The 23,781-nt window shown below is 33.5% G+C and overlaps 5 protein-coding genes across 7 annotated transcripts; all 5 read left to right on the top strand.

The window, feature by feature from the left end:
• Nucleotides 1-691: 691 nt before the first annotated feature.
• Nucleotides 692-4,680, top strand: LOC107421463 (uncharacterized). The gene is made up of 2 exons (XM_048470674.2): nucleotides 692-1,146; nucleotides 4,342-4,680. The coding sequence occupies exons 1-2, from the start codon at nucleotides 879-881 to the stop codon at nucleotides 4,362-4,364; spliced, it is 291 nt and encodes a 96-aa protein (XP_048326631.1). The 5' UTR covers nucleotides 692-878; the 3' UTR covers nucleotides 4,365-4,680.
• A 3,648-nt stretch (nucleotides 4,681-8,328) lies between these two features.
• On the top strand, nucleotides 8,329-9,663 carry LOC125421489 (caffeoylshikimate esterase). The gene has a single exon (XM_048470663.2). It carries the CDS (start codon nucleotides 8,635-8,637, stop codon nucleotides 9,604-9,606), a length of 972 nt encoding a protein of 323 aa, XP_048326620.2. The 5' UTR covers nucleotides 8,329-8,634; the 3' UTR covers nucleotides 9,607-9,663.
• A 430-nt stretch (nucleotides 9,664-10,093) lies between these two features.
• On the top strand, nucleotides 10,094-15,112 carry LOC107421457 (WPP domain-associated protein). Its single transcript, XM_048472816.2, has 4 exons — nucleotides 10,094-13,835; nucleotides 14,311-14,437; nucleotides 14,605-14,706; nucleotides 14,855-15,112. The coding sequence occupies exons 1-4, from the start codon at nucleotides 10,918-10,920 to the stop codon at nucleotides 14,918-14,920; spliced, it is 3,213 nt and encodes a 1,070-aa protein (XP_048328773.2). The 5' UTR covers nucleotides 10,094-10,917; the 3' UTR covers nucleotides 14,921-15,112.
• A 459-nt stretch (nucleotides 15,113-15,571) lies between these two features.
• Nucleotides 15,572-15,964, top strand: LOC125421560 (uncharacterized). Its single transcript, XM_048470767.1, has one exon. It carries the CDS (start codon nucleotides 15,572-15,574, stop codon nucleotides 15,962-15,964), a length of 393 nt encoding a protein of 130 aa, XP_048326724.1.
• A 2,773-nt stretch (nucleotides 15,965-18,737) lies between these two features.
• On the top strand, nucleotides 18,738-22,057 carry LOC125421730 (V-type proton ATPase subunit G). Of its 3 annotated transcripts, none has more exons than XM_048471131.2 (4): nucleotides 18,738-18,884; nucleotides 20,725-20,841; nucleotides 21,292-21,392; nucleotides 21,716-22,057. In XM_048471131.2, exons 2-4 carry the CDS (start codon nucleotides 20,754-20,756, stop codon nucleotides 21,857-21,859), a joined length of 333 nt encoding a protein of 110 aa, XP_048327088.1. In that variant the 5' UTR covers nucleotides 18,738-18,884; nucleotides 20,725-20,753; the 3' UTR covers nucleotides 21,860-22,057. The 3 variants fall into 3 exon arrangements, with proteins under 3 accessions (XP_048327088.1, XP_048327086.1, XP_048327087.1); XM_048471129.2 differs by lacking the exon at nucleotides 18,738-18,884 and adding an exon at nucleotides 18,973-19,036; XM_048471130.2 differs by lacking the exon at nucleotides 18,738-18,884 and adding an exon at nucleotides 19,084-19,106.
• The last annotated feature ends 1,724 nt before the right edge of the window (nucleotides 22,058-23,781 follow it).

The raw sequence follows: 23,781 nt of genomic DNA, 5'->3' as shown, positions 1-23,781 counted from the left end.
ACTTCTACTTCTTCTCTTCTTTGCTTCATTGCGGAATTTCAACAAATGGTACTGCCGGCAATCCATGGTGGACCTTCTCTATCGAATCACAACTCATCTAGCAATTCCTTTGCTCCATCCTCTCTTAGCACAACCGATCGGCCCTTCCCTATCCATGGACACCAAGTGGCTGATTAGCTAGCACCTTGGCTCCCACACAATAAAGACCTGCTTTTAGTCCCACGCACGATATCAAGTAGCTTTAGCCCAGGTGAATCTAGATGGTTGAATTTTTTTTTTTTTAAATATCTAGGTTGGATATTACTTGTAAATATTTTAGTTATTTAAACTTTTACAGAATTGTATAGAGTTGTTTTGCATTGCAAAAAGAACTTCCTATACTTATATTGGTAAATTTGAGATTTTGGTATTTGATGTAAATTCATTTAGTGCGCTTATTTTCATAATCATAAATTCTTTTTTTTTTATTAGCTGAAAGTTTTTTTTTTTTCTATAATTAGCTTAGATATCTATGCAATAACATAAAATAAGTAAAAAAAAAAAAAAATTTAAAATGAGTAATGCTATAGATGGTAATTTTATTTACTCATTAATATAGAAACTACGGATGGATGAATTTTTAAGTAAATAACATATATATATATATATATAGAGAGAGAGAGAGAGAGAGAGAGAGAGAGAGAGAAATGTTAAACTCTAATACATTTTTTTTCCAGCAAAAAAAAGGAAAAAAGAAAAAAAATCTTAACTGGGTAAGCATATTTTTAAATTAAATAATTTTAAATTTTAAAAATTATTGAAAAATAATTTGGGGTGCCAGGAACCTTAAGAATTCCCCGAACTCCAAAACTTAGAGCTTGTATAGAGCGAGAGAGAAGATGCATCTATGGCCTTCAACGATGCTCAGGGACTCATTCAAGCATGCTTATCTGAAAAAGCTCGAATGGAACCTAAGCAGAATGAAAAGCGAGAAGAAATCTTCATCGTCTACAGAGGAGAAACTGTTGGATAGCGAAGAAGGTGAAGTCAATGGAGAAGTGGCAGGGACTAAATCACCAACTCCACAGGCTCCCAATGGGTTTCTTCTACTTTGCAACGAGATACTGCTGCTTCTCTCTTGCTGTTATTGTTGCTTCTGCTGTGGAGGTTTTATGTTTTTTTTTTTTTTTAATTTGTTTTTTTCTCTAATTCACTCCCTTTTTCAATTCCATGCGTTTCATTCATTTCCCATATCTTGTATTTGAAGCTTTTCATTTTCTTTCATTCTAATATGGGTTTTGATTATATGTGAATTTGGATTGTGGAAACTGCTGAATTTTTGTGGTGGGTGCTTTTTCCGGGGACTGTTGTTTAAAATTCTGCTTAATCTTTCCAAATTTTTAAGTATTTTCTTTTGTTCAAGAAAGAAGAACAAGATTGATGGTGAGCAGCTTTTGGTGATAATTAACAACTATAGAGTGGGATATTTTTTTATTTTATTTATTATTATTTTTAGGATATTTTTTATTTTATTTATTATTTATTTTTAGTATCTGATCATGGGGTCGAATTGGGAAAAATGATCTTCTAAGTCAAATACGTTACTGCTTTAAATTTGAGTTGGTGTTTGAGATTCTGTAACTTGATTCTTCATTTTTTTTATTGAGCCTTGAATGGTTAACATACATGTCTATAAATTGAAAATATGGATGTTTGTTTTTACCTTCTTTTTTGTGAGTACATGGAAATAGCAATGTTGAATCATTTTCTGCTTGTTATAGAAGGTTTGGACTTGGGAACTTGCTGGCTGATAAGGTTACTAAAAGACATTAGGTTGTCAAAGCATAAAATCTGGATGTTCAGTTAGGAAGCAAAGGTTTGGCAGATACAGGAAGATCATTCAACTTTAGCGAAGAATTCAAGTTGGCCAAGTGAGGGAAGGAGATTTGGGGCCTATAGAGCTTCATTTGCATGAAGATTTCTGGTAAAAATTTCAAGTGCTGGAGTAAAATAGGAGGACCAGAGAGAGTAACAATTGGCCTAGGCTGGATAATCAGGTTTGCATTATGAGAGTTTATGTCTTTGACCTGTCAGTGGATGGATTCAGAGAGGAGGGCTTGACTGAGTAAATAAGAATATCACTTTGAAGGAAAATAGCAAACAGGGGTTTGAGTCATTTAGGGGAGTTTTATGGCGTGAGCAATGACCTTATAAAGTTAGTCAGCTTTGGACAAGACATTAGCCTAAGAGTGCAATTACCATTGAGGTTCTAAAAGAGGTATTGGAAGTTCAGTCCTAATAATAGTGCAATTTTTCAAAGTAGTCTGCAGGAGTCCTAGCATACCAGAATTTTATGGCTACGGTTCTTACAGTCCAAGCTTAAGAAGATTAGTTTATCAGAATGATTGCATTTGGGGTACTAGTTCTATTCAAAAGTGAAGGTTTTGATTAGCTATTCGAAAGTGTATTCCTATGGATTTTGGAGATTCCATGGCATACAACTGATACAGAGGTCATTTCTCGTTTCTTTCTTCAACACATCAAAATATACTGTGTTTAACAAGATTTCAATTCAATTATCTATAACTTTGTTTCAATCAGTTCTTCATTAGTTCATTGGCCATACCCTGGTTCTAGTTTCTTGTTTCAATATTTGACTTTGTTATTTTCTCTACAATTTGTTTTTCCTTTTGGTCTAGCTTAAGTCCTTAAGATTCTAAGGCAAGGGAAAACCTTTACGGGATAACATTTTCTGCTTTTATTTAGTCATTTGTGGTGAGTTACCCTTGTTATGAACTTGCTTGCACATTTACATTTTCAAGGAACTTTGATAGTTTGCTTTCAGGTGACTCACTTGTAGATTAGGATAACAGGGTGTTGACTTACATAACATCTAATCCATTTGAGGTGCATGTTCTTCTGGTTATGGTTGTATGTCAATTTGATGGACTTATATTTTTTGGTTGGCCTAGGTTTTAAGCTGTAAACATGGGATATCAATGATGAACAGATTAGATACATTAACACATAAAAACTTCCTTGACAAATGAGGAGCACATTACATGCTCTTGGATGCTTGAGCATAAGAAGTCTTAGTTAGAAGTCTACGTTATTTTGATGTTATCACCTTTAATCTTTCTTGAGGTGAGGGTGTTGACTTTAAGTCTTAGTTAGAAGTTTACATTATTTTATGTTATCACCTTGCATGTCTTTCTTGAGGTGAGAGTGTTGACTTTGCACATGACCTTATGGCAAACCTGTTCATGCCTGTACCATCCTAAAACAAGGACATGGGGCCATTAACAGTATTAGGAATGAAATTTGAGTGCCATTTCCATAATTCAATGAAAGGAAGCATCTGGAATGGATTTGCATTCATATTTGGAAACTGGATTCTTCTTCATTATAGGTCTTGGAAAGAAATAGCTGGCACTGAGGAAAGGACCTTGCTTGGAGGCAAACTTCCCGCAAAATTGTTCTCTCTTAAATCTTAATGCTTTTCCTGGATTATCCATTTAAATACGCTCGCTCAATAAATATACAAAAAAACCTTGCATGTTGAGGCGCAAGGTGCAGTTCAAGAATATTCTGTGTTGAGGTTTTATTATTTAGCTAAAGCTACAAGATATTTTTAGATAAAATTTGTTTTAAAGTAGTGATGTTTAGAAGATCCATATATTGTAATCTTAATCTGCAAAGATTGATTAGTATTGGTAGGGTGTTCTGCAGAGTTTTCCATAGTGTTGGAGAGTATGACATCAGTTTTTATGTCTGAAACTGAAATGATGCTTGCGGACTGTTAAGGACTTTTGGATTAGTGTTGCTTATACAGAGTGAGAATCCTCTTGATCGTGTAGTAATGCAGTTCCTCTATTGAAAAAACATTATTTAACTCTTTTTTTTCGGGTTGATCTTTCATCAGCTGCTTCATCCTTATTATTTTTAACTGCTAAGGTGTGAACTTATCTAACTACCACTGGTCTCAGCTAAGAACACCAACTGTTCTATCATATCCATTTTCAGCGTAGGAAACCACTTCTTCTGCACATTTCAGTTGGTAATGACCATAAGTACTGGATGGGGTTGCTTCTTGTTGAGTCACTTGTGTTCTATATCATGCAGCTTGATACCATTGCTCTTTCAATATAACTAATTTGTGGTTTTTTTTTTTTTTTTTTTTTGGTTTAATATTTCTATACTTGCACGCTAGATATGCTGATGAATTTCTGAATGATCATAACTTATTTCCCAGCTGTACTTATCATCTAAACAGTATAATTTCACGTAGTTTGCATAATTGAATTAAAAAGGAATTTTTGGAAAGAATTTTGGTGATCTTATATGAGAGTTTTTCTGTTTCAGCTTGTATCGAAAATGAGAACTGATGCAGTATCTGTCCGGACATTTGGTTGCTGATGTACTTTCAAGAATTTGGATTATGCAGATTTAAAATTAAGGACAATATTCTGTACAGTATCTTTCACTGTTTTTATTTATTTTTATATTCTTGGGTTATATGTTAAATTGTAAAAGGGAATTTTTTTACCTGAAGCCGAAAGCAGGGCATGGTGATTAAATATTTGAGCCTTATTCGGCACATGGGACTTAGATTGGATATAATGTTATAATGTAGTTCTGTATTTAGTTTTGGGATTGGAATCACTATTTTCAGTTAAAAAATAATAATAATAATTTAGTTTATCCCTTTTCTTTTTTTTCTTTTTTTTCCTTTTTTGCGAATAAGGTTGTCCTGTTATTGCTAATTTACAAATTAAACAAAATCAATTAAATTGGATAAGTATAATATAATAATTTATTCAAGTATTATTTGTCCTCTGAATTCGTAATTTTAAATACAATATTCTTACTATTATCTTCAGATTAAAAAAAAATAGTTTATTGTAAATTAAAAAACTGTAAGAAAAGAAGATAATTAATGGCAGTAGCTGAAAGGAACCAAATTATTAATGTGCATTCAAGTGTGCAGCATGGTGTTGACGAATGAGGCTTTTGGAAATTAAAACAATGGATCTTCCTGTGATTGTCGTCGGTTCAAACAGTAAAAAACTGTGAATCCTTAGCAGTTGTGGTTTTATAACTATGGGTCTCTTTGTGATTATCTTCGATCCAGGCGGTAACTGTGGATCATTAACGGCTGTCTTTAACGCCCTTTCCCCCATGGTGTTTGCACATAGCACTCAAATCAAGGCTTAGATGGGGCTTATCAGAAATCGAACCCGCAATTCTTATAGCAGGGGTAAGGACGTGTTGGCTTCCTACCATCTGATTCATCCCCTTGGGTGGTGTTGATGAATGGGGGTTCATTCATGGCCCCTGCCAACCATAAAATTGAATAAATGTCGACAAAAATAATTTTTTTTAAATATAATTAAATACGGTTAGTCCATCCTTTTTCCAATACAGATGGGTTGATACTAGATTCTTTTGCTTTAAATTTGTTAAAAGGAAAAAAAAAAAAGTTAAAACCAATAAATAATAATATGATTAAAGATATTTAAAAAAATCTTAAATTTAGTTAAATCATATCAATTATTTAATTCAGGATTAATCACAAATTGTAGGAAGAGTAACATATAGATTTGATAATATATCATGTTAAATTGTATTTGTTTCACATTCATAATAAATTTAGTAAGTGAATGCGAACATTAACTCTATTATTCTTCTTCTAAAAATATCCAAATTTTGATGCCTAATACCCCATACATGGTTGGAACTGTATATGAACATTAATAAATTTTAAATCAAATGGTTTATAGAGGAACCCTTTCTTCTTTGATCCATTTGACATGTGCAATTTCTTTTTCCGTCGATATGCCCTGCAATTTGTACTTGAATTCTTTTTGTACTCTCACGCTCAGTTAATTCAATAGCTTTTTTTTATTACATTGCGAAATGAAACTTTATTTTTTAATTGTCTGGCTATAAATTCCGCAAGAATATTACGGTTTCTATTAGGGGTGGGCAAAATCCAATCCAACATGTTCAATCCGTCCAATCCAATCCATTTTTAACGGTTTGTATTGGATTTTTACATCAATTGGATTGGATTTGGTTCAAAATATTATAAATTGTATGGATTGGATTAGTTATGGATTGGAAATATAAATCCAATCTAATCTAATCCAATCCAAATAAAATATTATATAACTAAACAATTATATATTTTTTATTTTTTTCATTTTTATATATTAATTTTAGAATATTTTTTTCATTTTTATATATTAATTTTTAATTTTTTTTTCCATTTTTATATATTGATTTTTAATATATATATAAATATATATATATAATTGTTTTTTTTTTCTTTTACATCCGTATATCCCAAATTCCAAATCAAATTTTAAGTTGTAACCCTAAACTAAACATTTATCTTTGTTGCCGCCCACCACCAGTCCATCACCATCACCATAATATATATATATATATATATATTTTTACATCCCCATCATATATATATATATATATATATATCTACATATATTGTATCCAATTGTTACTTATATATATATATATATATATATATGTTTAAATATAATTTATTGCTAATTTTATTGTTTTGATCTTTGTAGAGCTTACAGAATCAACTAAAATTAGTGAACCTGTCAACGTTGATTGACTTATGATTTACCAAAGTTTTAAAGTTAAAAAAAAAAAAATTATGCATTGATTCTTGAGTGAATGAATTTTGACGAATGTATTGTTTTACATTATTTGTTCTAATAATTTTAATTTGATTTTATAGGAGTGAGATGATGACATTAATGTTTAGTATTTAATAAATGCATGATGTGTATCATTTGCTACATTTTCTTATTTATTTTCCATTGTAGACTATGTTGTATTATTCTAATTGTATTTTATGTTTGGATAATTATAATTTATTATTTATATTTTATATTTGAAAAATTTGTTTATTTGTATTATATATTTATAAATTAGTAAGTTTCAAACCGATCAACCAATCCAAACCAAACCGATCATAAATGGTTTGGTTTGGTTTGAATTTAATGCTTTAATGGTTTGGTTTGGATTGTAAATTAGAAAAACCGATATGTATGGATTGGGTTGTATTTCAGTCTAAAACCGAATCAATCCAATCCATACCCACCCCTAGTTTCCATGAGGGTTTTCAATTATTGTAACAGCAATGTTAAATTTTCAGTTCAGTTTTTGTGGAAAAATAAATAAATTTAAATATTTTTTTAAATTATCGTGTAATCTATTATTCAACCTATTAATTATGTTAAAAACATATATAAATTTAAAACTTTAATTTTAACTCAGGTTTCGAATGATAAAATGTCTTTTTATTTTTTTAAATCTTACAAATAAACTTGTTTATTTTTTAAATTTTTTAGAAATTAAATTAAAAAATAACAAATCATTACATATTTCAATAATACTTTCAAATATTATAAAGCTTGCATGCTTACAAAAATACCCATTTCCAATAAATTTATTATATTTTGTTAATTAAAATATATTAATTTATTGGATTTTATTATATGATATTAATACAGATTTAATATATCAATCCAAATTTATAAATTATTATATAAATCCATATCATATTATCATATTGTATAAGATTTTATCAAACCTAACCACATATGGTCTATTTACTTTCATTTTTATTATTATTATTTTGTTAAATCACGTCACCTTACCTATTTTTGTTATTATTAATACTTTTTTTTCATTATAATACCTATACAAATTTTGATACAACAGCATTGTGTAAAATCCTAGAAAGCTATTCATTATTACATGATTTACCACCAAGGTGCTAACAGACGGATGGACTCTAATCAAGGGAAAAAAAAAATATTTTATGCAACACTTACTTTGTCAGCATACATATTATGCTATTAAATTCTATTCGTCTCCTGCCATATTTTCCATCTAATCAAAAATGTTTTTTAATTCTCCACGTAAAATTTTTAAATAAAGAAGCCAAGAAATCATTTAAGTACAAAGGGAAAAAAATACTTAAAAGAAAAAAGTACAAAGGGAAAAGCCTAGGTCAGGGATGGCAAACAGGAGGTGGTGAGACTTGTGTGATCCTCCATGTAATCTGCCCCGTCCTCCAAAAATTAACCTCATCCTCGCATTGTACCCTCATTTCTCTTTTTTTTTCTTTTTTTCTTTTTTAATCGGGACAGGGAGGGAACTGGGGGCAACAGGGCTAATACATGTTAAATAATATTTTTTTATTTCATTTCATTTTACTTTTTGTTTCTATGAACATCAAATTGGATCACTATGTCAACGTTCCTATATTTTAGTCTAAAACAGAATATCAAATCAATATAAAGATTGTATTTCATTCCAACTCAATGCCTCAAAATATAAAACTCATAATATAAAAGCAATAAGTATAAAAAAAAATAAAATAAATAATAGTCAACAAAATTCCAACAAGATATGAAAAACCATGGGAATTGAATAGCAACCTTCTTTTCACCCGCACGCAATAACTACTTCCAACGGTCCCTCCAACGCTTTCCTAAAACCCCAATCACATTGATAGCACCGTTCCCAATACTCTCTTTATTACTCACTCTCACACTCTCTCCGCGTGCGTCGTTGGAAACGTATACCCACCGGCGCATTCTAGCACAACCCCCCACCATGTCTCAGTCTCACCCCATCGCCGACGCTAACGAGAGCAGCCCCTTCGGCTCCTACACACCCGACGAGTTCTACGCTCGCCATTCCGTCGCTCACGCCTCCAACTACATCACCAATGCCAGAGGTCTCAAGCTCTTCACCCAGTGGTGGACCCCACTCCCTCCTGCCAAAGTCATCGGCACCCTAGCCCTCGTCCACGGCTTCACCGGCGAGTCCAGCTGGTTCCTCCAGCTCACCGCCATCCACTTCGCCAAGGCCGGCTTCGCCACCTGCGCCATTGACCACCAGGGCCACGGTTTCTCCGACGGACTCACCACCCACATCCCCGACATCAACCCCGTCGTCGACGACTGCTTCCTCTTCTTCGACGAGTTCCGAGCCCGTTACGACCCTTCCTTGCCATCCTTCCTCTACTCCGAGTCCCTCGGCGGCGCGATCGCTCTCCTCATCACGCTCAGAGCCGGCCAGACGTGGGACGGGCTCATCCTCAACGGAGCCATGTGCGGCATCAGCGCCAAGTTCAAGCCGCCGTGGCCCCTGGAGCACCTGCTCTTCCTCGTCGCGTCCGTCGTGCCGACGTGGCGCGTGGTACCCACACGCGGCTCGATCCCGGACGTGTCGTTCAAGGAGGAGTGGAAGAGGAAGCTGGCCGTGGCGAGCCCGAGGAGGACGGTGGCGAGGCCACGCGCCGCCACGGCTCTGGAGCTGGTGAGGATTTGCAAGGAGCTGCAGGGGAGGTTCGAGGAGGTGGAAGTGCCGCTGATGATAGTGCACGGAGGAGACGACGTCGTCTGCGACCCGGCGTGTGTGGAGGAACTGCACAGACGCGCCGCGAGTAAGGATAAGACGCTGAGGATCCACCAGGGGATGTGGCACCAGTTGGTTGGTGAGTCTCAGGAAGACGTCGATATGGTGTTTAGGGAAATGGTGGAGTGGCTGAGGAGTAGAGCCCAACGCGCTTCGGCGGCGTAAGGTGATGCACGTGATTCTGATTGTGGATACCGGTGGCTGCTTTAGCCGTTGCAAAAACTTTATTAGGTATATATAAATATGTTATATTAAAACTAAGTTTATGGATTATGGTTATAATTTATAAATTAAAAAAAGGGAGGGGGAAAAAAAAAAAAAAAAAAAAAAAAAAACTCAATCGTCTTGTTAACAACCAATGGCGGCATGCCATGTAGTAGTACTTTCGACGAATTTTTTTGAAGAAAAAGTTGAATAGAGAAGGTTGTGAATGGGCATTTACTCCCAAAAAAAAAAATAATAATAATAATAAAAAGGTTGTGAATGGGCAATCTGACGAAAAAGCAATTGTACTAGTATTATTCGTTTTAGCAAAATAATAAAATAAAATAAATTTGACAAAGTATCAAATAAAATAATTGGAGAAAAGTTTGAATAAATTAATGCCAATTGAGTTGACATTTCCCTGCCCAAAAAAACAAAAAAAAAAACAAAAAGATTGAATGAACTTTTATCGAACTTTTGAGGTAAAATTTATAACTTTCAGTGGAAAATTTTCACTACTATTCTTAGTGTTTTTTAGTTCTGTTTAAAAATTTTATTTATCTTTATTGAAAGTATCTGGAACTAAATTATCTAGACCGATTTATGTATAAGCTAGTAAAGAGTTTTAATTATGTAATGCCACTAATCTATTGGACATCTCTTTTTCTTCTTGTTTCTGTTAATGACTGGGAAATATACCTTTGGGAATGACATATTTTAGTCTCGGTGCATATTTTTGTATTATGGCATTTTAACTAGTCCTTCTTTATTGCGGCCCCAAACAAATAATTGTAAAGTCAACAATCCCTTAATTTGCCACTTCTGGTGTCTATATAACTAACCCAAGAGGATACAAAATAGAGCTCCAAAAGCTTCTTCTGGGGAGATGGTTATGTGGTCCATATTAATGTTTTTTTTGGGTAAAAGTGATCCACATTAACATGTTTAATCTTGGAATAGGTCAGTGTAATCAGAATCACCCAAGTTTATAGGGGGCTAATGAGAAAATACAGATCTCAAAACCTCATTTTCATCAACTTGAAAACAAAAATTCTCACATTTTCACACTGCTCTAGTCTGTCTATCTATTCCAGATTCCATGTGTCAAAGCTCTAAAGCTTGTCCTTTACACACGTCAAAGCTCTAAAGCTTTTCCTTTATACATGATAAAGTTTTTCTCCTACATTTTCTATCATTTTGGTTGAGCAACCTAAGTTGGTGGGTTGCCTTTTTCATTTTTACTCTTTCTTTTGGTTCCATTTTCTGATAAAAATGGATGAGTTTTTTGGTGGAATGGATGGCAGACTTAGAGTCTCCATCACTGATTCAACCATGATGTGGATAGTTCACTATGCAATGGACAAAGCTCATGAGAAAGTGAAGTCGAAAGAAGGAGATATCGAGCGTTTGAATGAGATATCCAAATTTTACGAGTTGGCAGTAATGCAGCTTGATGGGTGTATGAAGTTTGTCCAAGAAGAGATTGATAACTACTACATTCTTGAGAGCAGGCATGAAGAGGTGCTAGCAGACTTGTCTGAAATAAGGGACAGGCTTCAATGCCGGCTTAACGAATCAGAGTTGGCTATAAGGGAGAAGGACAGAGAGCTAAAAGAGAGACTGGAGAATGAGTTGAAGCTCAGGCAAGCATTGGAGATAAAAGAAAGAGAATTGGATTCTATGCGTGCAAAAAACAAGCTTGGAAGGTCAAGGAGTGAGGGTGTTGATCAAGAACATGTCATTGGCAATTGGGCAAGTGCGGATGAGAACAAAGAGGGTGAATTTTGTGAGTTGAAGAATTCTGTGGATCAACAGGTTTGGAATATCAGACAGAAGCTTGAGCCTGATAACAAGTTCGATAAGGAAAAAGATCAAGAAAAAAAGATTGAACAGATGGGTTCAGATATAGATGTATTGAAGGAAACTTTGGATGTTGCTTTTGTGAAGATGCAGAATGCAATCATTTCATCTGAGGTTGCTCCAATAGAGCATCAATGGATATGGAGTATTGAGAAAGATACAATCGCCATCATGCTTAAAGGTTTGATGATGGATTTCCAGGAAGATTTCGAAGCAAAAGTATCGAATCAAGAGAAGCAAGTACCCATTGGATTGGCTGAGTTTTGGTCTGATTTGATAAATGAAGTTAAAGGCTTACGAAATGAACTCGAGCCTCTCGTTCAACAAGAGGAGGTGCAAGTACAAAGTGTTGATTCGTCTCAAACAGACCTCGGGTGCAAAATTCCAAATAAAACATCAGAAAAGCAATTATCAGAAGATTGTAGTCATAGCAAGTCTAGAAAGTCCTCCAATGGTGAAGAGTTGAATGTGGAAAAGCTTGTCGAAGAGGTTTCTGAAGAGAATGGAAGCCACCATGTTGCTAAGATGATTAAAAAACATCAGTCCATTATTCGGAAGAAAAGTGCAGAGGCAGAAGAGCTAAATTGGCTGAAGAGAGAAAAAATGTCTCCGTTTCAAAGAAGAGAAAAGGGTTCTGTCAGCCTCAAGAGAGAACTCCAAGAAGTTTTTGTTAAATTGGACAAGTTAATAGATTGGGATTCTAAGATTGGTGAACATTTTGAGAATCACAGAAACAGCCACAAGGAGGAAACAATTTTGGAACAAACATTTTTGAATTTTGATGCAGCTGATAAAGAAAAGTTGGGGATTCAAAGTTGGCGAAATGTTTGGGAGAATATAAATAAAGTACCTTGTGCAGAAAATGAAGAACTACCAATCAAGATGGGGTTGTTGATGCAAGAACTCGAAGAAATAAATTGGAAAACCATGATGATTGAAGAGACCTATCTCATTCTCTTTGAAGGTTTGCTAAATGAGTTTTACAGTGAGTTATATAACTCTGACTTGCAAAACCTGATAAGGGAAAGTATATGTAAGGATTTCTTAACAGAAGTGGTCAAGCAGTGGCATGAGAACACTGAAAGAAAAAATGATGAATCACAAACCAGAGAAGAGATATACAGCATTGTCTTAAGTGAGCTGATTAAGGATTGTAGCTCTAGTTATGACTTCATATTAGCAGAGTGTCAGGGAGTGAAGGCGGAAAATAAGGATATTGGAAGAAAGAATGTTGAAGCCCAAACTAGAGAAGATATTTCTTGCATTGTCTGCAGTGAGGTGATTAAGGATTGTAGCTCAAGTTATGACTTAATACTGGCTGAATGTCAGGGAGCGAAGGCTGAAAGTGTTCATTTCAAGGACTTGTATACTATAGAAAGTTCAGTAAGGGAGGATATGCATGCAATTCTCTTTAGGGAAATTTTTAAGCGATTCAATGGAAGCATGGAAAGCTATATTGTTAAAGAAGAGATCTGTCAAATTGTCTTTGATGAGATCATCAAAAGCATTGTTAACACCAACAGTTCTGTATTAGTTGATAATCAAGTGGTAAAACGTCCAGACAATTTTGATGGTGGCTTTCCATTTGCTAGCGAGTTTTCTCAAAGCACAGAAAGTTCTGTGAAGGAGGATGTTTATATGGTTTTCATTCAAGAAACTATAAAGGAGTGGGAGATGGAATTAGATGCTTACAGCGTGGAGAGTCTCCTTAGGGAAGAAATATATCAATTTATCGTTTTTGAGACAGCAAAAAATGCATCTGGCTTTCCTAGAGAAGCTGAGTCTGAAGGTAAAGACAAACTCTTGGAAGGTATGCTTTTTACTAACAAGTTACACAAACTTGAACAGGTCAGTCCAGATGACCACCTTACTCAAAAGCTTGTGTCTATATTCAACTGTCTAAAAATGGAGGAAGATCTAGTGCTGAATGCATGCTATGAAATAAAAGAATACAACACAAAAATTGACCAAGTGGGCTTAGAATGTGAAGTGTTGGATGTGTATCAAATTTTGAAAAACAAAAGCACCTCCACTTCAGTAAGTACTAAGCTAGAGATGGCTTTGCAGCAATTAGTTAAGAGTAAGAAAATAGTGGGTGAGTTAGCATCCAGTTTAGGCATAGTAATTAGTGATCCTGATGAGGTTCATACTCATAGTACTCTTGTTATGGATGTTGTAGAAGACAGAGAACCCTCCTTTTGTCCACAGGAAGAAAATGCAAAAGAGCAGTTAAACTTGTTCGGTTCTTCTATGCTGATCCTGGGATTTTCACAAGCTTTGGTAGATTTTGAGGTCACAGTGACAGAAAAGTTAGAGATAAACATTTTAAGGTACTATACTTCTCCACCACTGCAGCATAGGATTAACAACCTTTTTCATTTCCATTGTATATATCTGCCAAAAACATTATTTGCATTTTTTGCTAATTTAGCCATATATTTTATATTTCTAGACTTAAAGCTTACAACATATGATAATATGTCAGATCATATGGTTAAATAAAATTTACAATAACGGCAGTTTCTCCTTGTTTGTGTACTTTAGTTCGTTATCTCTCTGTTCACAAATAGTTTTTACAAATTTTACTTTTGGATACCAATTGATACTGTACAAAGTATGAACAAATAAACCACTGAGGTACAAGGTAGATTTCAAAATTTGATTGAACAATTTGATGCAGTAAAGTACTCTTTTATTGTTAGAAATGCCTTACCTGACACAACTTGGTCCCAATTCTGAATTTTCCTAGAAAGCACTCTACTTTTTATGTGGGCTAAGCAGAATCTCTCTGCTACTTCTTTATAGATTGGAAGAGATAGAGCACCACTTAAAGCCTATGATTGAACTCGTTTCGACCTTAAGAAAAAAAGAATCACTGTATAGGCAAGCATTTATGACAAGATGCCAGAATCTCAAGAAGGCTGAAATTGAGGTACTAAGCTGTAAACTAGTCTACCATCTTTTACTACAATATGTAACAGAATTACATTTAGACTGAAGCTTCCCTTTCTACAGTCCTGCTTGGACTTGGTAGATTGAAGCAAATTTCTAAATATTTTACTTTTAAAGTCTTCCTTAAATATTTTTACTGTTATGTAGGTGGATCTACTGGGAGATCAAGTGGATATGCTTCTAGGCCTACTTGAGAAGATACACAATACGCTGCATCACTATTCACCGGTTTTACAACAATATTTTGAGGTAAGAAAATGGTACACATTCTTAATTGGTGGTGCAAAAGCTTAAATTTCTTCTTGGTGGTTCAAAAGCCTTCTATAATACCATAGGGAGTGGTTCAGGGCGAGGACAGTGTTGAACTTCAGTGGCTTATATTTTGGTTCCCCTGCAGGTCTCGGACGTCATAGAGTTGATGAAGGTGGAACTAAATGGAGTTGCTTTTGCACATAAACATTGACATAAAGATCAATAAGTACCATAAAATTGATAATCATTTACTAATTCAATGTCCTTAGAAATCCTTTTCTCTCTTCCATTGTTACTTAGAGCGAATTATTTCAGTAGCCATGTTTTTATAAGTAAACATTCTAGATTTTCATAAGAACAAGATGGAATGTTTTAAGAAATAGCCGACAATGTTTGGTAGATAAATATATCAGAACATTTATCTTTTCATGAAAATAGTATTATTAATTAACAAAATTACACAGATAGATGGCAAAATATTTGGCAAGAATAAGGTTATAATTACCAAGTTGGTATAAAATGTCAATATGTGAGAATACATAAGCCGGCAACACTTTGAATATTCTGTTTTGAAGTCCTTGAGAAAACCCAAGTACCAGATAAGCATCTTTTTTGTCCATTTTAAAATATATCTATTAGGCGTGCTGCACTATGTTCTACAAAGCTCCAAGAGAAAAAATAAAAAATAAAAAATAATAATAATCCTACATACACCAGGCTTGACAGCTTCATCAAACTGGGTTTTTCCGCCATTGATGATCACTTCTTTGTCCCTTTTTCCATTCCTCTTTTTGGAAACAGTATTTGAACTTCATTTCCTTTCGAACCTCTTGGCATTTGCGATTCAGTTTCTCTTGGTCTAATGGCAAAACTAGTACTTCCATTGCATTGCCTATTTTCTTTACTAGTTCTTTCTCTCTACACTGACTTCCCGACCTTTGTGGATTCAGTAGCACCAGCACATGCTCCTGCACCCAACAATCCACCACCACCTCCTCCTCCTCCTCCTCCTCCTTCTCCACCTCCTCCTCCTGCAAATGGTGCTCCCCGACCACAACCAGGTAAGCATTTACCGAATCCACCTCCACCGCCACTGAAAGGTTCAGGGCTAAGTGGTGGACAGAAGGCAGGGATAGTGATTGGAGTTCTGTTAGGGACAGGGCTGCTGGTGTTTGGTGGCTTGGTGTACAAGAAACGCCGCCACAATATCAGAAGAAGCCGGTTCGGATATGCAGCAAGGAACACCTTACTTTGATACATAATTTCTGTTACATCTTTTGGATTTTCCTGGATCTGCACTTTGTTGTTTCTATTTTCTTTTGGTAGCAGATTGATTATAGTGCATTGGCTGATTTTATTATTGCTATTTTTTTTTTTTTGGGGGGGGGGGGGGGGGGGGGGGGGGGAGAATTCATCAGAGGAAATTACAAAGTAATAAAAATTTATTTTTTATCTTCCTTTATACATTACCCTTTATACATTACCAAAATCAAATTAACAGTTGTATGAAAATGGTAATTATGGCTATTTTTAGTATACACTTTTGCTAACATTTAACTCATATGAGACTTTGGAAGCTACGGCTAGGCAGAGGTTTGGCAGTGTATATATATATATATATATATGCCATATCTTCTTAGACTGCATCCTACTACCACTCCAACTCCATTCTCTCTTTTATATATATATATATATATATATATATATAAAGACACTCCACTCTCTTTTTGGCTGCCTCTTCAAACAATTCTCAATTAGTGAAAAGATTATACGTTTGTTCTATCAATTCATTTTTAATTAATTTCTCAACTAAGAGATACAATATGATCATATGTTAAAAATTAATTCTTGATTTATGGTTTTACAAATTTTGCGACCAATATTGCTACATGCACAAAATTGTTTACCAAATCATATGATAATATTTTATTAATTGAAAAATTGTATAATTAAATATGACTAAGTAAAGTTTTAAAAATTAAATAAAATTTAATTATTAAATAATTACATTATTTACCACGTTACTTTTTTAAATAAGTCGGTGAATAATTGGGTGTCCATAGCATTATTGATTTTTTGAATAACCTAAATACAAAATTTGAGAATTTATTTAGAAGATGGAGCCCATAAGTAGGGAAATAGACAGTGATTGATGGGCATGTAAAAAGTTAGCGCCTCATAATTCCAACCAGACAGCTATGGCCATACTAATATATGAAATTGCTTGCTGAAAAACAGATCCTATAATAATATATACTTTTTCCTTACAAAATAATAATAAAAAAAAAAAGGTAGTTTAATAAAGTCTATTGTTTTTTCTTACTCTAGTTTTATTTATTACATTTTTTTTTTGAAAATTTTCAAAATGCCCCTCTCAACTGTCATCCTTGTTTCAATTTGTTAAAGATGTAAAAATGAATTTGGAAGTACAACATGGCATGGGAACGACACATTATAATTCTGTTTTTTTATTTATTTTTTTTTTTAAGGTTTTAGATTTTCAATATCCAAATGGATTTCATCTTTTTTTTATCATTAAATCATAGGATTCCATTTTTTCAATGGTCATTAAGCCGTGACTATTCCAAATCAAACAGGGTCGGACCATAAAGGTATAAAGCTCTTCCAGAAATAATTTTTTCCATTCATAAGATTTAAATCCGAGACAAATCGAAACCTTATTTAAGAGGAACAAATGTCCAACCATCTGAACCAACTAGCGTTAGCACAACACATTATAATTCAACATGGCAAAAATACAACATGACATAAATCATGTTATTTGAGTACGAAGCACATAACAGATGATTCCATTTTATACACCATACGAGTTCATAATTGACAAAATATGACGCGTGCTCATGGCACAAACTAGCATAAATAATATACTAATATTATATTACAGTTAACTTATATTTTTAACTATATTGTTAATAATTTTCAGATCAATCAATATAATACTTCACTAAAATTAATATTTATGGTACCTATTCATATTTATTGTACTTTTGTTTATTTATATTTTTTAAAAAGTTATGTAATTGATTAATGGCGTAATTTTTTTTCTCTTTTATGTAAATATATATTGTTTAATAAGTCATAAAATAATTTATTATACTTAATTTAAGTTATTTATTATATTTACTTTATATAATATATTAATTTTAATCAATAAATGATTAAAATAAATCAAAAAATATGCTGATACGAATATGAATTAAATTGACAAGGCTGTATTGGTATAAATATAGCACGATAAATAAATAAGTTACACAAATGCGACATAATAAATAAATAGATCAATATGAGTACAAATATGAACACAATGGACCAACGTTTAAATGGATGCCATTAACACCTACAAAATTTGTCCCACTGTTATTAAAAAAAAAAGTTTCTCCCTCTAAACTTTTGTTTTGAAAAACTTTCCCCTTTAAAGTATTGCATAATGTTGGACTGCAGCATTCTAAAATTTTTTGTTTGAATTTGACTTGAAATATTCAAATTAACTATATGTAAACATTATATGTCTATATTATAATATTGAACTATAGCATCAATTAAAAAAAAATGTTTTATATTTTTTTTATCAATTTTGTTTGAATTAAGTTATAATTTTAGTCCAAGTCATTTATTTGAATATTAGTTTGTCAATTTCGTCAACTTTTATAAACCAATATTAGAGAGAAGACACATTATGCGATACCTTAGGGACCTAAAATTGCTTCCAAAAAAAAATTATAAGGTAAATCAACAAGGATGAAATTTGACAAGACTACTATTATATATATATATATATACATTTTTTTTTCACGTTTTGTTACGAGTTAATTACTACTTACTATTGAAAAGAAATAGAAAATAGCCTATTTTTATATAATATATTTTTTAAATAACGATTTTTATATTTTTTTCATTACAAGATTTTTATATTCAAGTGCTTAGAAATTTATTTTTGCTTTTAAAAAAAAGAAAAAAAAATGGGGAAAGACGTGAGAAACAAAAACATACAGACCAAAAGATAGAAGGGCAAATCAGTCAATGAGCCAATTATGAAGTTTCGCGTTTTACAGCGGTGATGTCATTGTTAAGCCTTTTTGGCCGCTCCAAATAAGTATTGTAAGAGAGAGGCTGATAGTTGTGGTTGAATCTTTGACCAAACTCCGGTTTCTCAGGTTTGTCTTCTCTCTCATTATTGTCTTTGCTTTACGCAATTGCTTCTCTTTGATCTTTCTGCTATCTGCAACTACTTTGTTTCAAATCCCATGTTCAATAATAATGACCCATGAAGCTTTTCTTCAATCCCATTATTTAAATTCACTTAATGGTGCTTGATATGCTAGTGCTACTGGTTTATTTCATTTTTTTTTTTTTTTTGGATGAAAACATCTTGATGGGTACTGCTTTTTGAACTAAGATTTGATGGTATTTTCCTCAAAAATTGTTTCTGTTTAAACTTCCATACTTTATATAGCTTCTATTTTTGTTTACTATGAGCTAATGTATTGGAATTGTGTTACTTGATAGATTATGAATACATAAATCATGTTGTAATGTTGTTTGATAAGATGATTTGTTAGATCGGTCAATGACTGTTTGATCAGATATCAGATTCATAAAATGTTGTGCTCACTATTCAACAAATTAGGTTTCTTTAGCAGTAGGTTGTGGGTCAGTTTGTAGAGATGGTTGAATTCTGAATCTGTTTTGCCAAATCTTATAGGCCCTCCTTACGATCCATTAGATTTCTGGATTCAATTTTTATTTGAAATCGAAAATTTTCTCTTTGTTTAAACGTTGGACTGAAGTTGAGTGACGAATCAGTGATTATTTGTGTGAGTGTCGCAAGCACCATGCAAATTAAAAGGATTGAACTGCCTATTTTGAGAGGATCTAAAGACCATTTAAGCCTTCCTAAGTTCCTTGTTTCAAGGGGATAGAAGTAACCTTCGAGCCAATCCCAATTTCGAGTGAAAATCATACTTCCCAGCTAGACCAATCTAACTTGCTGCTTTGAGAATGGAAGATAAATCTCAATTTCAAACAAAATTATTCCTTAACCTCCCATTTCCGTACCCCAATTCTACAGAGGATACAAATTTGGTCGTAGGCTGTTCTATGCCCAGAAATTATATAATTTGCAGTATATATTGTACTTCTATGCTTTTTTGGGCATGGGTAAGGCTTCAACCTAAATTGCAAGCTCATCTATCAACTAGCAAATGTATAAGTATATGTAGAGGAATTTTGTTGCTTTATAATTATTTGCAAATTAAAACTAATCTCTGGGCAAGGGTCTTAAGCCTGACGAGAACAGCAATTCAAACTTTTGCTGGTATGTTTGGGAAAATAGTTGAAACCGCAAGAACCTGGTTTGAGAATCTTTCTGAATCCATGGTCCAGGCTACCACTCACTTAATCCTTATATTACATCCTCCAAAGTATATTGAGACTATCGTGAATCCTTTGACATGTTGGACCCAACTCCCTCCTCCTTAATCATAATATGCTGTTGTATTCCATCTCTTGGATTTTGGGGAATCATTATTTCCAATGTTGGTGACGTGCTTGTCTATTTCTATGTGTAGTAGTTGTTCATTGATTGTGGTTTCCTATTATGGTGACCCAACTGCTGGTATTTGATGCACAGTCAGTCCATGCCTACTTGTCAAAAAATAAGAAATAGGTAGTGCAACTTGTAACTAGAATGCATGCATATTCAGCTCTACTTTGAGGGCTTCTTTTGCAACATTTATGTTTTATGTTTTTCTTTTTTGTTTAACAGACTAAACATACATGAAAATAGAAAACCAAAAACATAAATGTTACTAAATGAGGATGAGTAAACTGCCTTCCCAATTTATCCTATGAAGATGCAATCTACAGCATATATTTTATAGTATTAGCTTGCAAGATGACCCTGGACACTTCCACCATAAATTCATTAGAGGGTAAAGCAAACTTTTTTTCTCGACATCATTTTATCTCAACTACTAATAGAATTGTAATATCCAGGTTCAGGTGCATTAGCAATTCCATCAGGTATGGCAGCTAACAGGGGCCAGAACGGAATTCAACAACTGTTAGCTGCAGAACAAGAAGCTCAGCATATTGTAAATGCTGCCAGAAATGGTAATTGTACTTTTTATTGTTTTTACTCTATGAATTGTTTTCATATACCTTGGTGGTAGATATTAGAATGTACCATATTTTTTCATATTATATGGTGTTATGTAATATATTAATGAATTATTCTATATGTATTTGTTTGGAGAGAACACATTGACTAGGAGGGAGTATGATCTTCAACTTTTTATGCACTTATATTTCATAATATATCATTCAGTTTTATCTTTAGGTGCCCCCACAGAAGCTGGTTAAGGTCTTTTCTATATTTTTCATGCACTTTTTTCTTTTTCTTTTTTGTTGGTTAACGATGAGTCCTCTGTGGTTTCAAGTAAACATGGAAGATTATTTTATCTGTGTATTAGCATGCATGTTTTCTTGCTGGTATGAGAGTAGAATGAGCTATCTTTGTTGAATGCTGGATGCTGGCAACTGATTCAAACTCTATATTTGCAGCTAAAACTGCTAGGCTAAAACAGGCCAAAGAAGAAGCTGAGAGAGAGATTGCTCAATTTCGTGCTCAAATTGAAGCTAACTTTCAGAGAAAACTTAAAGAGGTATGTAGGGGTCTTTGATTGCTATTACAGTTTATTTCTCTTTTATTAAAAATTTCTTCTCGTCTCTAGGAAACTTTATGAATTTTTTGTGTCTAAAACTTTATAATTTTTGACACTAGCATCTGTCTCTTGATTCCCATTTTACTTTTGTTGGTCATTTTTGTAATTCGTAAATAGAAGTCTTCTTATGTTGTCACATTACTAGTATTAGATTTGTTAGTGGGAAGTTTCTTAGTTTTGGAGCTTTCAATTACCATATCTGTAATCATTATTGTGTCATTTTCTTGGTAACTAGAAATTGCTTTATATGTATTATCAAACAGGGTAGTGGGGATTCAGGTGCTAACGTGAAGCGGCTTGAGCAAGAAACAGAGGCAAAGATACATCATCTAAAGAACGAGGCTGAAAGAATATCACATCATGTTGTACATATGCTTCTGAAACATGTGACAACTGTGAAGAATTAAGATCATGCAGAAGCTTGGGCTAAATGCTTAAATACTAAGTTGCTTCCTATTATTATTTCTATTGAAACTTGATTTTTGCTTGGCAACAATAAGGGAATGTATTTGTTATGAGTAATCTATATTTTTAACTTGTATTGTTTGATTATGTTTCTTTTATGAAATAAAGGGCATTTTATGCTTGTTTATATGATTTCTTTACTCTACTAGTTGTTCATCTTTCGCCTGAAATTGTTATTTTTGCTTCACTATGAAGGTATTGGCTGCAAATTGCAGTTTCATGATAACGAACATGACTTAACTCAGAATTGCTGGGAAGTTCATATTCAATTATTTAGGAAATATGATGAAGACTAAATTTCCAACTCAGTTTGAACCTGTTTCCAGGCTTTCAGGTTGCTGCTTTGGTAGTGGCTGTCAATAGCGTTATCATGAACTAAGCTTCAGCAAATGGGAATTTTCAAGCCTATTTTATGAACCAGAAAGAAGACTGGTCGCAATCTCACAATGTCGGGGCCACAGTTTCCATGATGCCAAATATAGCTCTAAACTCATTCTTCAAGAGGTTTGTTATATAACTAGTACAACTATGACTTCAGGACTTAGAGTAGCATCAATCTTCTGAACTACAAGCGAAGTCCCTGAAACACATAAAGTACATATGCTAATCAATTGAATAAGGAGATTTAAGAAGCCATCTTCATTAGGATCATGAGATCAATGTTCAAGAAATTTTAAACCTGGAGATCCCATTTTACTCCTAACGAATACAGCTTAAATTGATTTTAGACTTTAAAAAATCAAATCCTCTATAGTCTTAAACTTATAACCAGGGAAACAAATGTTGCCGAGACGGCCAAGAAGTCGCCGATACTATTGGTTGTCATCCACCCCCGACACCGAAACGGGGGGGAGGGGGGGGGGGGGTTTCTGTCATGGTTACCGGAGAAATGTCGCCGCAGTTGACGCGTATCGCCTGAATCGCCATGTGTCGATGGGAGTTTCTTTTTTTGGGTGGAAATGGTGGAAAAAAGGTGGATAAATCGACGGCTTGTCGTCGATTGTCGGTGGAAATTTCGGGAAGATCTCAGCCTACGTGTGTGTGTGTGTGTTCGAGATCTAATCTAAAAATGGTCTGTGTGTTGTGTGTTTATGAATGTGATATGTTCTGTGTATTTGTGTGTTTGTGTGTTTAGGCCGAGAAAGAGAGGGAGGAAGAAGACGAAGGGAAGAGAGGAAGAAGAAGAAAGGATAAGAAAGAAATATTTCTTCCCACGTGGGGGAAAAAGGAAAAAGAAAGGAAAAAAAAATAATAATATAAAATAATAATACAATAATATTATATTGTATAAGGGATGACACATGGCTTGGTTTTTATATTGTAGCATACCAATACAATTCCTTTATATTTTTTATCTTTTTGTTTTAGTGTTTAATTTGATTTTATCTATTTAAAAAAAAAATAATACTGTTAATTTTTTTGTTATATAATATATAAGATTTTAGTATATATGTCTCATTGGATGAGTATTTTATTATTATTGTATTTTTATATTATTTTATTATATTAATTATCTCATATGTTAAAAAATTTGTATTTAAAATTAAAAATTTACAGTTTCCGTAACCTTATCGATAATTCCATCGATATCAACATTTCCATCGACATTTCTGGAAATTCATATCTTCGATATTTTCATCGATATCGATATTTTTTTCGCTGCTTATAACTAATGCCCTTACCTTGCATGCTGTATTTGTTTCCTGATTCCATCTTAATACTGAGTTGCGCGCCGGGGAAGGGGGGAGGGTGTGAAGTGGTTTGTAAAATTCATGTAATTATTTAAGCTTAAATTTCACTAAAGGAAGCAAATTTATTGATCCTTTATATATGAGAAGTCACAGTTTGGAAATTAATATAATCA

Source organism: Ziziphus jujuba, chromosome 8 (genome assembly GCF_031755915.1).
Source record: "Ziziphus jujuba cultivar Dongzao chromosome 8, ASM3175591v1".
Taxonomy (NCBI): domain Eukaryota; kingdom Viridiplantae; phylum Streptophyta; class Magnoliopsida; order Rosales; family Rhamnaceae; genus Ziziphus; species Ziziphus jujuba.
This window is presented reverse-complemented; position numbering and strand designations above follow the sequence as displayed.